At 32.9% G+C, this 17,821-nt stretch overlaps 1 protein-coding gene across 1 annotated transcript in view; it reads right to left on the bottom strand.

Annotated features, from left to right (window-relative positions):
• LOC129802588 (cell adhesion molecule Dscam2) overlaps window positions 1–17,821 on the bottom strand; it is a 184,192-nt gene that overhangs the window by 29,121 nt on the left and 137,250 nt on the right. The window contains exons 7-8 of the mRNA XM_055848527.1: window positions 15,521–15,668; window positions 6,122–6,266 (exon numbers count right to left, since the gene is read on the bottom strand). Of these exons, the coding sequence (XP_055704502.1) occupies window positions 6,122–6,266; window positions 15,521–15,668 (293 nt within the window). The remainder of the gene's footprint in view (window positions 1–6,121; window positions 6,267–15,520; window positions 15,669–17,821) is intronic.

Below are 17,821 nucleotides of genomic sequence, written 5' to 3'. Positions count from 1 at the left end.
TCCCACTAAATAATTTATAAGGAACAAAAAAGCTTATTTTCTAATATGAAAGGGTGATAAAGCGTCCTAGATTTTCAAAATGCACGTACTCGTGATTTTAGTGCCAGTAGGTGCGGTAGAATATAATTTTGTAAATTTATGTATAAGTAAGGTAAATTGACTTTATGAACAAAAAATTATTCATCATTAATTTAATGAATCCATACATCTCTCAATCTTTTAAAAAATACAGCTTTTAGAGTTGCTTAACAAATAACCTTGTAAAGCGGTTAGAGGAAATTATTTAATGAAGGATGGGACGACGTTGGATGCAACTCTTATTTCTTTAGGATAGAATGTTCTTCCTGTGAGCAGCGGTATATTAAGCGCAGTCCAAATACGAAACACACAAATTACCAGAGCTTTCGACATCTACAGTGTCTCCTTCAGTGGTTCTTGATTAGTTTTTTTTGGATATTAGTCGAGTTAAAGATTTCTCGTTTCTGCCATATCTGTTGTTTGAAATTAGGTAGGATCAAATTATTTTCTTACTTTTTTTGTACAGCAAACGGTTTGCAACTTGCTGTGCAGAAAAGAAAAAAAAATGATTCACTCCTAACTAATTTCAAACAACTGATCTGGCAGAAAGTAGACAACATTTTGACTGATATCCAAAGAAAAGACTAAGGAGAAATGGGACATTTTTGAATTGGGGCAGCTTTGAAATAAAGCTGTTTTCTCCTATTTATAAACGGAATTCAGTATTTTATCATGATATAATTTAGTTTCAAAATTGGTTTGTTGAGCTAAATTAAACCATATTAATGTCCAGTTTAATTTAAAAATTGTAGAAGAAAGATCAAATTCAAAGCTGTTTCAATTGAAAGGTAGTCTACTTCCCCAAATCAAGTACGACTGAAGAAGACATGATAGGTGTCAAAAACTCTGGTAAGTTGTGTATTTCATTTTTGGATTACGCTCAATACAGCGACGCTCACCTGAAGGACATTCTGTTCTGAAGAAATATAAGGAATGCTTTAAAATCCGAAAATATCCGAAAATTTTTTAAAAGAAAAAATAGAAGATTAAATGGAACTTGAAGGGTGCATAATGCAAGTGTCATTTTATAAGGAGTAAGGGATCCCCGAAGGCTTAGACAGGCTTAAGACTTGAGGTTTAGCTATATAGTTATACTATTGTATATTATTATATAATATATATTATTATTATATAGTCAGAAAGAGAATTTCTATTCTTATGACATGAAATAAACATTATTATCTATCTATCTAGTTTAACTTCATAATTTAAATAGTTTTTGGAAAAATTATAACTTCACTGAGAGAAATCCGAAAAAGTTAAAATAATATTCCGGAAATGTTTATTTTACCCTGCAGTATTGATCCGAAATCGGTGTAAATATTATGCTCTTTAGATGTATTAGGGGTCAAAGTTACCCTTTTTCATGCTAATTTTACCCTTAATAAGGTGTAAAATTAACATTAAAAAATGTTCATATATTTTTACACCTAAAAAGTGTTAAAGTTATGAGGAAAAATAGTTAATCGCACCCCAATTATTTCTCAGTGTTGGAATAGTTTTATAAAAGTAATTAATTCTTCATACTGGTAAAATTGAGTGTTCCGGTCTGTAATTTTAATAATTGTGAACTTAAACCTCTAATGTGAAGACCGTCTTGTTGTCATGAACTTTAGGGGAATTCTGTAATTTTCGTGGCATTGTCACGCGTGAGTTCGAAACCTGACAATGCCATTTGAGCTTTTTTGTCATATCACATGAGTTCGAAAATGCAATTCAGTGAATTTTTAATGAAATCCCTTTACTTGATGATTTTGTGAAAATACAGTACGTCTTGGTTGATTTGTTTAACAAAATTCATTGTCATTTGAATTGCCAGAAATCTCAAATATGTGACTTCTGGCAATGTCACGGCTACAGAATCGCATTTTCGAAAAAGCTCTCCTAATTCTAATCCAATTTGTTATATGGCATTAGGCATTGCCAGAGCGTTACAGAATTCCCCTCCTGGACGGTTTAGCTTCTAATTCTACCCACGGATGGGTAAACAGCGAGGTGTGATTTGTTGAGAATTGTATATTAGCTACTATATTTAAAAAAAAAAGTTCTATAAGAGTAAAAGATGAAAAATATGACGGGGTATAAAATCTGTGGAATTTGAGCAATAAAACTAATTGAGCAATTATCTAAAGTCCATGTCATTAAAATTCCAAAATATGCATTTACAAAAATAGACTTCATTATTTCTTCGAAACGTTTTGAATTTAAAAGGTATTGAAGCCTGTTATATCCGTCTATGACTAAGAGGTTACGAATAATTATATCACGTGTTATTATTTAACACCGTAGTTTTGGATGGGGTGAATGATCCTTCGTCATGTGAATATTGTGGTGCAACTTGTCGAGATGGATGTTCTGTAAGGGTGAAGAGTGAAAGTAGTGTGTCTAGTTCAATTTGTTCGAGAAAACCCGATTTTCCATCCTATTCCTGTCATACACTTTTTCACCACCCTATCCCATGTCACTATTGCACCCACACGTATTCCCTTAGCACAGAGATTTCCACTAGGAGCTTCATAGTGAAGTTAATAAATTGCGAAAGTGGAGGAGCTACCAGCGAGATAGAGGGTGACAGACAGGGGTTTTGTGTGCCTACATAAATGCAAAGTTGAACATAATCTCGTGTGGATACGGGAAGATTCAATTGTTGAGAGCTTTCATGGAGCTTTCGCTTTGCTCAAGCCCTACTGTGCACAAACACAACCATGTTAATAATGAGTTTTTCGTTGCATCTTCCACAGCATTTACGCGTGAATGTTAATTGAATAAACACCACCAGCCCGTCTTCCAACCCTAATCTTATTAATCTTACAATATTTCAGCCTTCGAGAAAATAAGCACGAACTTTTTTGCAAGTATAATTACTCTTCATGTATAATTTTCTCGTATTGGTGTTACCACATAAAACCTTTATCTCATATTCATAAATTTTTGATTTGAAACAGTTCCGCAAACATGATAAACGTAACTTCTCGATATGGAATATGTGGAAATGGAGTTAAAACTTTGGATAGGGGAGACCGGGAAGGTTTGGCACAGGGGTAGTGTGGGACAAAGCGTTTTTTCATTAATTTTTTAAATAAGTGGGATTTGACCACTACTCAATCGTAAGCAATATTAGGTTGTATCTTGTCTAAAAGAATGGATATCCTCAGTTTTATTGTTTTAATTCTATGAACACTTTCTTAAAAATTGATAAAAATAGTATTTTTTGATTTCTCAGTTTTCCTCTTTGTATTTTATATCAGCGATATATAAATCAAAACTCATTTTATCTCATTAGCTAGCAGTATAATCTGGGAACATATTTTTATAAAAGTTTCAGACATTATACGCTCTTGTTTTTTACTTAAAGGTTTTGAATACCAAAACTATCACCGGGTATGTTTGGGACACCTGAAAGGGGATGATTGGGACGTTGATTTTCGACAAGATTGTAGGTGACGTGCTTTTTTTTATTGTCAAAATGGAGAGTAATGCCTAGTTTCTACTGGAAATCTCCCTCTAGGGAAACTTTACTAGTGGAACAGATGTCTGTAAATACAGAGACAATTCAATCATTGTCCGATCCCGTTGAAAACTATTTTCTCGAAAATTTTTCGAGCAATATTCTCTACAATTCTCACAAGTTCTCCAGAAAAGGAAAGGCGAGAGCTTATTCAGAGAAATAAGGAAAAAAAGGTACCATGCTATTGTCGTAAAATCAAACAGGAATCCGCCAATGAGTTCAAAACTAAGAGTGTCTAAAGAATCTACACGACTGAGGAATTTGATAATTATGATTGCAATATTTAGAATAAAAAAAGCAAAGAAAGGTTAGATGGAAAAGAAGAAAAAAAAATTAAATAACTTATTGACAATAAATGACTCTACTGTACTAATAAAATTGATATTAATCTCTAAGTATGAAACAAAAGATTAAACATTTTTATTTCTATTACAAATATTTTTAATTCAGTATTTAAAATTAATTAAGTGCCCTATAATGCAAATTACGCAAAAAAACGCGTCCCAAACATCCCTTTTTGCGTCCCATACTGCCCCATATCGGGGAGGTTTGGGACAAAGTGTCAAGTCAAAGATTTTTTCTTCTCCAAGAAAACTCAGTTGTTTTCCAAGTTCTATCGAGTACTTTTTATAAAGTCAATACCCATAAGTATCCTATAGACCGCATAAAATTCTAATACACTATCGTGATTCTTTGGAATACTGTCTCAAAGTCGAAATGTGAAAAAGTGTCCCAAACCTCCCCGGTCTTCCCTAAAAAAAACTTGAGGGCCTACTTTTCAACAGATTTGGTTAAATTTAGATTTTTTAGACAGGTCTATAAATTTCCAATCTGGCTGCATTCGTCACATTCCGTAATGTATTGGTAAAGAAACCGTAAATGACCTATCTTTTTTTAAATATTCTCTTTTTCTGTTCGTAAACTTGTAACCCAACTAAAGGCCAAACGGTAAGAAATACAAACGTCCGGTTTTCAGTGACCCTTAAAGAGTTAAAGCTTGACTAGTCAAGATGGCCTACTTTTCAATTGATTTGGTTAAATTTTCGACTTTTAGAAAATTACCCTAACCAAAAAATACATTTCTAGATGTTTTTGACAAAGCTTTTGTAAAGTGTGTAACTGGACCTTGTGAAAATTTTGTCAAAAAGATATTGCTTTCAAATTTGATAAAACAGTTTTTTTTTTATATTTTATTGGGAAAACCGAAATATCCTTTACCTCGAATTCGAGCAATCTGCAAATCAAGGAACGCTTTGTTACCTCTTTTGATAAGAAGCTTTCATTAAATAAAATATTTGATTGGAATTCGTAATATTTCATTTTAATATTATCTACTCTAGTTCTTTTATTACCTCAGTTTACTTTGAACATAAAAGAAAAAGAATAAATATGAAATCACCGATTTTATGTCATAAGCAAAATAAAATATTGAATTTAAGATTATTCCTAGAATACAAAAACCATAAGCAATGATAAGTGCTGCATTATACAGTGAAATTGCAAAGATATGTCCCTATTGATGGAATGGTGTATTTACGTAACGTTATATTGCATATTTCGAGGATGCTTTTGAAAAGCTTTTCATACATCAAAAGTTGTCGTTCAAAAAAGCACTATCAATTTCCGATACCAGAAAAAAAACTATAAAGCAACATGCTGCAGGTTTATAAACTACATATAATCATCCTGATTATCATACAGGAAAATAAAGCTCCTTTCGAATGGAAAAAAATTGAATATCGTTTGAACTGATGTCAGATAGATGAGCGTTATTTCCTTGAATGAATTTCTTAAATTAAATATCGAACTCAAAGAACTCATGGATATCTGAAAATTCAATTAGAGCATTCACTTTTAACCATTGGTTTTATTAATTTAACCAAATTAGAAGAAATTTGTTTAATTGTTCTTCAACTTTAATAGAATTATAGACATATAGCATATAATTGTCAATGCCATTATTAAGTATTCTGAATATTCTATGAAATCTAAATGTGTAATGACTAGTTGAGTTCCAGGGACATTAACCAGAAGCAAATTCGCCCCTGGACTATTTGATTTGCAGGATGTACTAATGCAGGACAACAACTTAATTATACGTACATGTGTGTGTATGAAAGAGAAATGCTGTAGGATAACACAGATCTATGTAGCAAATAGGAGTGACATGAAATAGGGGGAGCATTTTATTGAATTGAGGTAATTCTGTCCTGAATCCAAAAGAGAGTTAGTGTGGAGATTGTTTTACCCGTTCCTCAAACTTTCGGTTAGGCTCCACTTGCCACATAACAAAATTTACTAGCAATTTCATCCCAGCAATTTTCCACACTTAAAAGACTTCCCGGCTTCAATATTGGCGCGAATGTGCCTGACACACCCAATATGCATTGAAAAGTAGCAAGAAAATCTCTCATATATTGCAAGCAATCTCATGGTATATTTTAGGGTCGAAAAACACTTAATGGCGATAGCTTGGGAGTTGGGAGTTGGGTCAAATTTCCCTCCATCTAATTGACGAGGATGATTAGCACTAACCTGCCATTTGTAGGTAAAGGAAAACCATCGAGAGTCCAAACCACTTGAGGTGTTGGATTTCCAGCTGCTGAGCATTTTAGGGATACTGCTGGTCCTGGCTGGAGGGTCTGCTCAATGAAGCTGTACAGCAATACGGGTGGAGCATCTAAAAAGAGGAAAAATGTGCTTTTGTGAGTAGTATCAGGAATTTCATTGGGTGGTTCTAATAGCAATTTCACTAATTAAAATTGATTTTATTTGCCCACATGTAGTTCAGGGAAAATCCCTGCTCGAACAAGCGTTTCTCCAGGGGTTTATCTATTCAGGCATTATGGGCACCCATTTTCATTATTTTAATATTAAATTACTCTACCAACTCAAGATTAAGGATTAAGATTAAGAGCTGGATATTATTCTTTTATAAATTTAGTGATAAATGAATTTAAGAAAAAATACAGTAAGTAGAAAATAGAAAAAATGAAGAAAAGTCAAATGCAAATCACGATATGTATATTTAATACTTTAAAATTCTAAACAGGTACGCTACACAAATTTCAAGCTAAGAGCTTTATAACAAAAATTCTATTAGATGTTATACAGAAGAGTAAACACTAGTGCACAGAGAATTTAAATGTCCTTTTTATAAGATAAATTGATAACTTTTCTGAAGCTTAAAAGTTATATAAATAAATTCAAATTAAATGAATAAATAAACGGAAAATGAACGTATCTTTAAGTAGCAAAAACTAGTTAGTGATCCTTAATAAATTATTCATATCTGAGTTTCTTGAAAATATAAAAAACTCAAAATGTCTGAACGAAAGTAAATCAATGAGATATCCAAGGTTATATTTAATTACTGGAAAAAAGAAAAATTTGGTAAAATTACTTTTAATTAGACAACCTGTAGGGGAAAGTACTCTCCCTTCGACCGTTCATGCCTTCGAATAATGTGAATTTTCTTTTAGTTTTCCTAATTTTGAAAATTATTCGCTGCATTTTAGCAATTATCTTTAGCAATATGAGTTTACGTTAGTTCATAGAACCAATTTTCTCGTCGAGTTTCTAACAAAATTGTTATTATTTGTTAAGAAGTGAAAACACAGGATTTTGACCTGTGATCTTGATCTTCTTCTCCTTTATTCCTTGCCAACGTTTCGGAGCTTAATGGCTCATTCTTCAGGTATGGAAAAAGAATGGTATGAAACGGATGTCAGGGAAATGGTTCACTACTACTTTTTCACAAATGGATGAAGTGGACATCACGATGGTTAGATTGGGTAATTCCGATCCGTGGTACACTTCCCTTAATTAGATCTACAATTTAACATCGTTTTTGGTTATTTAGATGTTTTTTCACGGGCTTACCAGTGTTAACCTAACCCAAGTTAAAATCAATTCACGCTGACTAGACTTTAGCCTTCAAAAAACATCCAGAGACAAATGCAAAGCCTATATGCAAAAATAATTACCAACTTTTTACTAATTTATTTCCGGTAGAGACCAATTCAAAAGTGTTGATTATAACAAAATCTTTTATTTTAAATAAAAACTTAAACAAGTCGGATGACCAATAAACCCTCTGGACTAGTCTCATGAGTAATTCAATACTGTCAAGTGCGCTAGTCCGGGCGCTTCGTTATGTGGATCGTCATGACTACGCTAACTAGATAAAATCTACTTAAAATAGTACTTTAATTTTTATTTCTGTAATATAGTCACTATAGTAACATAATATAACTATTCAACTATGAGAAAAAGCAAAAATAATATTTTTATCCATTAAATAAGTGAATGTAATCGACTCATTTCAAATTTGTTTCAGCTGGCTTCTGTAATAAAAACTTTTTTGCAGATATTTTCGCTAATGACAGCTGGTTGATTGAAAACATTTATTGTTAAAAAAGTATTTTAAATCCAAAGGTTTAATTAAAAGTAAAGTGCAATCATTCCCCTCCAAGGTGAGTAAATCGATTTTCATGAAATAATAATATTTTATAAAGAAATTAGTGAATTTGTGGCTGTATACATTTTACTCTAAAATGGGCGCTTCGCAAATCAGTATTTCTTTCCGGGAATCGCATTGTTCAACACTGTTTTACTATTTCAGATGCCGAAGAGAACAAAGGAAAAGATTCCTAAGAACAAACCTTATTCTAAGGCAGATTTAAAGAATGCCTTGAATTGTGTACGAGATGGTTCTACCATAACCAGTGCATCCAAAACATTTGATGAACCAAGGACGACATTGTACAACAAATTGACTGGCAGGCCAACGACGCCTACAAAAAAAAAAAAAAAAAAAAAAAAAAACAAGAAGAAGAACTTGTCATGTGGATCCTAGGATGTGCGGCTGGTTGGTATCCCATCGGCAAGGATCAAATTCTAGACAGCGTCAAAATCATCTGCGAGACCTTCAAAATTTCAAACCTATTTTACGGATGGAAGACCTGGGAGGGAATTCTGTAACTCGATGAACGCTTCACTAGTGAACGGTTCACAAGTGAAAGGTTCACGAGCTTTCCTTCACGACTGCTAGAAAAGTTATTTTGTACCTTTGCGTGAAGCAGAGAGAGGAAGTGTATTGAAATTTTCATTAAATTTAAGATTTTCATCAATATTTGAACTAAATAACTATGGAAAACACTAGAATTGAGTATTAGAAATGATATGGTCTTGTTTTTCAAGCTGAGTATGGAAAAAATTTTTACTGGCTTCACCGAGTGATAACATCATCTTCACCGAAAAATTGACAAGTGAAACACATAACCTCAAAGCGATCCTTTCACGTGAAGCTATCGCAAGTTACAGAATCTCTTTTGCTATCACTTCAGTGAAGCGTTCACCAATTTTGACAGGTGATCACTTCACCAGAGTTACAGAATTCCCCCCTTGGAGATGCTTGGTTCAGGAATTTTCTCAAGCATTATCCAGAGCTCAGCATTTGCAAGCCAAAGTCCTTCTCATTGGAAAGCGCTGTGGTTACTGCTGAAGCTTTCATGGAATTGTTTCAGAATTGTGGGGAATATTCTTGTAAATTGAGTGATCCAATTAAAAGACCATTTGAGCCAATTAGCGAACGGGCGATCCACTTAGTGAACGCTAACTTATTTCAGTATCATCATTATTTTATAAATTTTCTTTAATATTTTTTATAATTTTTTTTATATTATGTTTCTGAATGAAACAGTGAATAATTCTATGGATTTAGAAGAAATAAAAAAAATTTCATCAGTCCAAAAACAAGCGTTTAAGTAGCATTCTACGGAAAACGATCCGGTTACCGCACCTTACTTATATTAACTCGGTAAAATTTTCTGTAGTATATTGGGTAGATTTTTTCTTCCAACCACAGGTCCTCAGTTCTAAGAGCTGATTTTAGACCGTAACACTGCCATAATATTGGGCAGTTTTTTGTTAAAAATGGTCCGTAAAAATGGTAAATGGCTCAGTCATTTTATAAATAAACCCCTAATAAACCAAAAATAAAACTTGTAAGGATATTGGTTGAAATATTTGTCTACAAAGGGAAATTAGGAAATTTTGAATAATAGAATTTCTTACTGGCCATTTTTAATTAGGGGAAAGTGCCCATGCTTGATACCATTGGAAGCTTCGTAATGACTAAATTTTCTATGTTTCACAATGTATATGAGACTCATCGCAACCATATTTTAAAAACTATGGGAAAGTGGCTAGTTTTTAAAATATATTGCGGAGTCACGTTTATTGATAATCATAGGAAAAATTTAGTCATTACGAAGCTTCTAATGGTATCAAGCATGAGCACTTTCCCCTATTTATGCCTCTGGCACACCTTTTAGATTGGTAAAACTCTTCAACTGGGCACTCTCTACTAGTTTTTAAAATATAGATGCGATGAGTCACATTTATTGAGAAATATAGGAAAAATTTAGTCATTACGAATCTTGGGATCGTACAATGGATAGGCACTTTCCCCTACTTAATTAAACTGCACTGAAGATTCTAATTGAGAATCCTTCTGATTCCTTTCGTTCTATCTTCCTAAACCAACTCGTGTGGTTTGACGATGGGAGACTTTTATGGGTATTAGCATAAAAATCTGATTGAAGAAACACCCATTTGCTGTTAAATGTTAAATTAAATCGAAGCTGTGGCAGTGTGCAGTACAAAAAAAAATAGCAGTAAAATTATTAATGGGTGGTACACATATTAAAGTAATAAATTTTATAGATGTGTTTCCAGGGGGTGCCCACAGTATCTACCATCACTTCTACTGTGGTTAGGGGCCTTTGGGTATCGCCCAGGAGAAGGAAATTACAATGAATGTGCTTTGGCATGGCCAGAAAGAAACATATATTCCATTTTATTTTATTGTATGGCCACATCAAGCATAAAAGGGAGACATGAAAGTGGGTGGCTCTAAGAGTGTCTATGAAAGAGCAAAAACATTGAGTAGGATGACGGTAAAAGAGGAAATTGTGATTGTGTTATCGTGAGAATAAAAGTGAGTTTTGTGCCATACTTTATGTAAAATAACATAATTCATCTCGAATATAAAGATGCCCAGAAGTGACGGGGTACATTATGTACAATAGGACAAAGTCCTTTCGATGAATTGAACAAAATGGATAGCAGCAATAACCGGAAATTGCATGTGAATGTTGAAATCCTGTGGAATTGGCGGGATAGTTCTTCTCAATGGAATTTTCTGAGAGTCCCATTCATTGTACTAGCTTTTGGTATCTTGGAAGAAAATATTTTTCCTCTCAGCAAATTTTTGGGTGGAAAAGAATGAGAAGTCTGGTACAGTACAATGAGTTCATTTGAACATTTTCACTCCTCTTTTTGGAGCATGAATATGAAAAGACACATTTATAGTGCCATACACTGAAGCCGTTCGTGTATAGCGTGACAATTTCTATCTTTTCTACCATCCGTTACCCATCCTTTCGATGAGAACACAAAAAGAAATATGTTTGTGTGACAAGAGAAATATTTTCCAAGAAGCTCTAGAACCTTCACATCAGTATCTCTTGGTGAAGTATGGGCGTTTGGGAAATATTTTCCACGGAGATTCATGAAGAGCAACAAGAGAAGCAACAGCAATAATGTCAATTCTTTCGAATGAGTCGTACAAGAATGAGACGTTTGCGCCAGATCACAATCATCTGGCTAAAAGCTTCCCAACTTTGTGATTGTAAAGCTCCACAGTGAAACTGTACCATCTTCTTATGCCATACGAGGATTTCTCTTTATTCACTGCATTAAATTTTCCGGCGCAAGCTTCTTGTAACACAGTTAAATCCGTTGAATCAGAAATGTCGGTGGTAAAGTCTACAAAATTCCTGTTCTCATCAGTTTTTCACACTTCTCTCACTAGAACGTCTATGTGTCAAAAGCAGCAAATAACTTGTGCATTGATGGTGAAAAAAGTCCTTGTACTATGAATGACATTAAAATGGACAGCGAGAAAAAGTACCAATCAATTTTATGGATGTTGGGGACACTGCGAATAAAAAAGTCCACGAGCAACTAATTCATTTTGATGACACTCACTTCGTGCGCAGGTCGATTGAGCCATATTTATTTATTGCACTATAAAAAAGCTCCAAAAGTTTAGGATACCGAGTTATCCTTGATTTGTTCTCTACAGGATGCAGTAGGGGAAAGTGCTCCCCCTTCGAACGTTCATGCCTTCGAATAATGTGAATTTTCTTTTAGTTTTCCTAAGAGACTTCACATTATTATCACGTAATTATCAATGATTGATGATAAGCTAACAAAAATCCAATAGAAATCTGTAAGTCTCTTAGGAAAAATGAAAGAAAATTCACATTATTCGAAGGCATGAACGTTCGAAGGGAGAGTACTTTCCCGACTTTCCCCTACAAATTTTTTGTTACCGAATATTTCAAAAAGAGTGTAGATTTTTATACGACCACCGTCGTCTTGGTGTTGCTATCCGACCTCTAGGTCAAAACGGTTAAAATAATTTTTCCTGAACTTTAGAAAATGTAGAAAATTAAACCAAAAAACTAATATTTCAAAGAATTGTTGATTTTTTTATAATTACCCACAGAACTTCTTTGGTACAAAAATATTATCTTTTCATTTGGGACAAAATGAATTTATCACCTTTATCGCAATAATTTCAATTTTCCTCACATATGCTACGATGAATATTTGCAAACTCTGTATATGAGACAAAATTGCATTGTTGCACCATGAAAATCATGCATTTGAAATCAGTGAAGCGTCCCGGACAAATTATACACAAAAGGGGTACGAATTTAACAAACTTTTTTTTTTACCACAGATTTAGATCTGTAGGCATTCATCTCTGAAGTTTTTGGAATATTTCCAGTTTATGATAACGATGATGACTCAATTGAATTAAAAGATAATGATTTGCGGAAATCATATTAGCAATATGGGATAGTGCCACTACCTTTGAACGTGTCAGCCTTATAGAATACTGAATTTTTCGTCTTTCCTAAAGCAAAAAATCTAACTACACTTAATACAAAATATGGTTAATACTATAAATTATATTAATAGAATTAATTTTTTTCTTTGAAAAATAAGGAAAAATGGCTGTCGTTTTCGAAAGCAGGATACCAGGGTACTTTTCCCTACTCATTAAGTCTTTTCTGTTATATGAACCAGATACATAAAACAGCCATGTTATTCTTATATTAATTTGTTGATTAAAACTTCCTTACGACACTACAAGGAATCCAGAGACATTTCCAAATTGATCGTGACATTTAAGTTCTTTTTTTGGCAATTTTTTTTAGCCTTTTCCTAAGTTTTTTGATTTCTTGGTTTTGCATTATTCATTTATAGGGGAAAGTACTCTTCTTTCGAACGTTCATGCCTTCGAATAAGGCGATTTTTTTTTAGTTTTTCTAAAAGACTTACACATTTCTAAAATATTAGTTAACTAATCATCAATTGTTGATAATTCCGTGATAATTTAGTGTAAATGAACGTTCGAAGGGAGAGCACCTTCCCCTAATGTTTTTTCTAGTAAGATTGTACTCTATTTATAGGGGTTTTCTTTGAATAACCTGAAACTGAATCGAAATCTAAAATTAAGGGGTGCTTAAGTAATTTGAGTGTAATATTCGTACTGAAATCTAAAATCCGTGATAATTTTTTCTCATGTTTTTACGCAATATCACGTAGGGGAAAATACTCTCCCTTCGAACGTTAATGCCTTAGAATAATGTGAATTTCTGTTATGTTTCCTAAGAGATTTCCACATGATTGTCACATAACTATCAATAAATTGATGACAAGCCAACTAATAGTTAATAGAAATGTGTAAGTGTCTTAGGAAAAATAAGAGAAAATTCACATTATTCGAAGGCATGAACGTTCGAAGGGAGAGTACTTTCCCCTAATGCTTGAAATTAGAACCCTAACTCAAACTCTTGGGGCCCAAAATAGAATCAGGGTGATTCTCAAAAATATTTACAGATTATGTAAAATACCTCCAATCGACAAAATCTTAAGCCCTCAGTATGACAATTGGAGTTAGATCTTTACTCTCAATTATTATACACTCTGATTATTCTCAAGGATCAGCCTGAATATATTTGTATATAAGACTAAATGGACCGAAAATTCTGGGGTATGTGGCCGAAAAAAATGTAATCCAAATATTTCAATTTTTTATCCCGTCTGAAAAGGAATAGATAGAATTCACAGAATTCACTAATAGGATATAGAACTTTTAGAAAGTGGACTTTTTCATTTGGTGTTTCTCGATGAGTAATTTAAGTTTTATCAATTCCGGAAAAACCGTTTTTTTTTCTTAGCTACCCCACTCAGATGCTTACCGGAAGTGATAAATTTATTTTTTATTTTTGCTCAGGATTAGTTGAATAATACTTTGGACAAAAATTACTTGTTAAAAAATCTACCCGAAAAGAATAAATTTTTTGTCTTTTTTTTGTATATTTACGTCAGAGTCTTATCAAGCCTCATAAAAAGTGTTGCTATTTTTCACTTTTCTTAATAAAATTTTTGCAGATATCGCATCGCGACTTAAACAAATTTGCTCGTAGTTTTTATATTATATCGGCAAACATTATGAAATATGCATTTTTAGATAGTTTTTGATGCACAATTTCGAAATATCAGAGTGATAAGTCAATTGTCTTTAGGAAAAAAAATTGCCATTATTTTTCAGTGCATCTATGCAAAAAAGTATGGGAAAATGAACGTCGAGAGGCCCCAGATTTGCGTACTATTTTATTTACCTAGCTAAACAATTGGAGGTTAAATAAGCATTTTAATGAGCAATGTCTATAAAATAGAAAAATTTGCATGAAAATTCGCATAGCGCGACGATTTCTCAAAGTAAGTTTTAAAATCATCTAAACCTTGTTCGAAAAATAAATAATTAAGATTTTTTAGAAATTGTGTTTCCTTTCCCATATCAGGTAATTTTATTTATTTTTTGTTAAATATATTTTTCATTAATACTAAGAAAATTATGCATTCTAGGGTAAGATGGGGTAATTTGGAACAATGTCTATTTTGGAATTTTTGAGATTTTCTCACTATTTCAGATGGACGAAGAGAAAAAGAAATTCACGAAAAGTGCAAGACTTTACATGCGAGACTACTTCTTCGTTGGTTTTTTCCCTTGTCATCGAAAACCGTTGGGAAACCTTAAAGCTCCGAATTAGACATTGTTCCAAATTACCTCATCTTACCCTATAGGTTTTCTGGATTCATTTTAAATTTTCAGAGTTTCTTTTGGCTTTCTGGATTGAAAATTGTTCTCAAGTATAAGAAATTTATAGAAATTAATAGAACAATAAGAGAAATTCTATTAAGCAAGTCAAGTCTAAAATAAAAAATGAATATTGTAGTTGAAACAATAAATGTTCTATTAATTATAAATAAATTATTAATTTTTTTTTAAAGTTCTTCTATGCAATATATTTAATATTAAAATTTCAATTTAATTAAATATCAGTTAATTAGCATTTGTGCTCACTGTTCGCTCTTTCTGATTAAGCCATAGTATAGAGTTTATTTGGACTCAAATGTGAATTGAAATACCCATTGTGAAAGTTTAAATAAGCTCCAATTATGAACTCAATTTGAGTTCAATTGATCACCAATAAAATATGCAATAGTAGGAAGATGGAACCAAACAATTAAATGAGAAATTTGTGGCCAAGGAACAAATGTTTTGGAAATATATTTTACTCAAAATCTAGAGAAGGTAGTTGTGCCACTCTTCGTGCAATTTGCACCGTAGAAATGGCAATAAATTAGAGATTGCAGGAGGAGAGGTATATAATTCTGTGATTTGCATAATTTGTAGGAGATGCGTGGCACCCTCGTTGCCAATGAATCGATCACGTGAGGATGATTAATGGGCCAATGAATAAGTAATTTGTGGATGAGACTCACCCCCAAGCTGCAATTCTGCTGCCGCCTGAAATGTGTCACCCTCTGGACGCCTCACAACACACTGGTACATCCCCTTGTCCTCTCGCCCCACGGCCGTCACCAGGAGTGTGTCTCCAATTCTCCCAGAGCTGGGCAGCTGCCGTCCATCCTGAGCGAGAGATGCGCCAGCAAAATGGGGACATGGAACAAATTACAAATTTATACGAGTGCTATATATATGAGGGTGGTACGATAACAAAAAAAAAGAAGAGGAAGGACTCTTCTACCAGCTAATTGGAAAGAGCTTTCCCACAAGAATATCCCTCCTTCAGACGGGTGGAAGAACATTGAGGAAAATTTATTGTATGACACAAATTTACAGCTTCACTCTTGAATTTTCTAAACCATATAAATTTTCTCTGTCGAACATTTTTCGCATATTTCTCACCCACAAGCATATTTCACAATTTCAACCACTTCACATGAAATTTCTGGCCACATGTTTGTGGAAGATTTTGTCCTGTGGGTGGAAGATTAGAAAATTTTCTATGATATTGCGGTATTAAAGCAATAATTTTGCAACTGCAAAATATCTTTAATGTTCCAGACAGACTTACGGCTTATGCTGAGAAACGGCTTAGAGGGAAACTTGAGGAAATGTAATTTAATCATTATTTTGATTTTAATTACGTTTATCGTTCTCTCGGCTTAAGTTGCAGTTGCGTCCAGTAGAAATATTTAACTGGGGGACTGGGAAAGTATTTAACTTTGCGATTAAATGAGATTTTTTGTATGAAGAATTCTAAATTAGTAGAAGAAAGTGCTCTTCCATCGAACGTTCATGCCTTCGAATAATGTGAATTTCTTTTGTTTTTCGTAAGAAATTTATACTAAATTATCATGGATTTATCAACAATTGGCGATAAGCCAACTAATATTTAATAGAAATGTGTAAGTGTCTTAGGAAAACTAAAAGAAAATTCACATTATTCGAAGGCATGAACGTTCGAAGGGAGATTACTTTCCCCTATCTTCAAATACTGTGTCTAACGTAGTAGTATATTATCTTCAATTTCTTCCGTTGCTCATCAGAGAAATGTCTTTTTCTCAAAACCAAAAAGATTCAATTTTCTCCAGAGCTTTCAACGCTCGGTATCCAAATCATTTAAAAGATTTTAATTGACCCACTGTGGAAGACCCATACCGAGGGTCGAAAGCTTTGGAGAAAATTGAGTCTTTTTGGTTTTGAGAAGAAGACAATCATCAACCGAACAATGGAAGAAACTGAAGTTAGTATCTTCCTGCAAGACTGAGTGCATTATCAGAAGAAGGGTGTAATTTTATAGTTTGTGGGACCTATCAACTTTTAAATTTATTTATTCGGTTTTAGACTGGAAGTTTACTCTAGTTCCCGAAAATCTTGCGATCCTGAATAAAAATTCGTTATCAGTTTTTCAAAATCTAATGGCTCATTTGCTTTTTTATCCAATCCTATAAGTAAAAATATTTGCAAAATTTCTGTTTGATATAAGAAATTAGAAAATAAGTTACGCGGTTAAACCGGTTAAAACTATGGTTTGAAGCCCGAATTATATATCGGTTTCGGATTAAAGGTTTAACCACGTAATCGATTTTTTTTGTTTCTAAATAATAAGTTAGACTCTTGAATATTCCAAATCTGAAGGATTAATTGCCCTTATACTACTCTATTAAATCAATTTTTTCCAAGAATATCGCTTAACTTCAGCTCTGAAGAAGTTTTAATGGTTATTTTAGGCATGTATTTCTGATTAATAAAGCTTTATCATTTTTGTTCAGCTAAAATTTAATTTTATCTATAGGATCAAAGATTGATGGCCAAGCATTTTTGCAGTCAGTATTAAAATTAATCTTGGTTTTCTTGTGTACCACTCTTAATGCTTTTAAAACCGCGGAAAAACAATAATGTTGAAATAAATAAAATCTTGTTTAAATTTAGGTAAATTAATCAGTTAAAATACAAAATTGTACGCCAAAAACCTAACAAAAAATCAACAAAAAATTTATACATAATTTTGAACGCAAAGTGCAACATAATAGCATGAACTTATTTATTTTACTGAAAAGCTTTTAAAAATAATAAAATAAAAAAGATGAGTTATGATAAAACCTAAAAAAAATAAACATTAAGTTGCACAGCTATCGTTCCCAAATGTACTATAAGCGTAAAATTTATTTGTAAATTCTGCATAATTAGAGTTATGTCAATAAAACCTATATTAGGTGAGATTCTTAACAATCTCACCTACTATAATCCTAACAAAATTTCATGTCGTCCGATCG

The sequence above is a fragment of the Phlebotomus papatasi genome, chromosome 2 (genome assembly GCF_024763615.1).
Source record: "Phlebotomus papatasi isolate M1 chromosome 2, Ppap_2.1, whole genome shotgun sequence".
Lineage (NCBI taxonomy): Eukaryota > Metazoa > Arthropoda > Insecta > Diptera > Psychodidae > Phlebotomus > Phlebotomus papatasi.
Note: the sequence above shows the minus strand (reverse complement) of the source record. Positions and strands in the feature narration are given on the sequence as shown.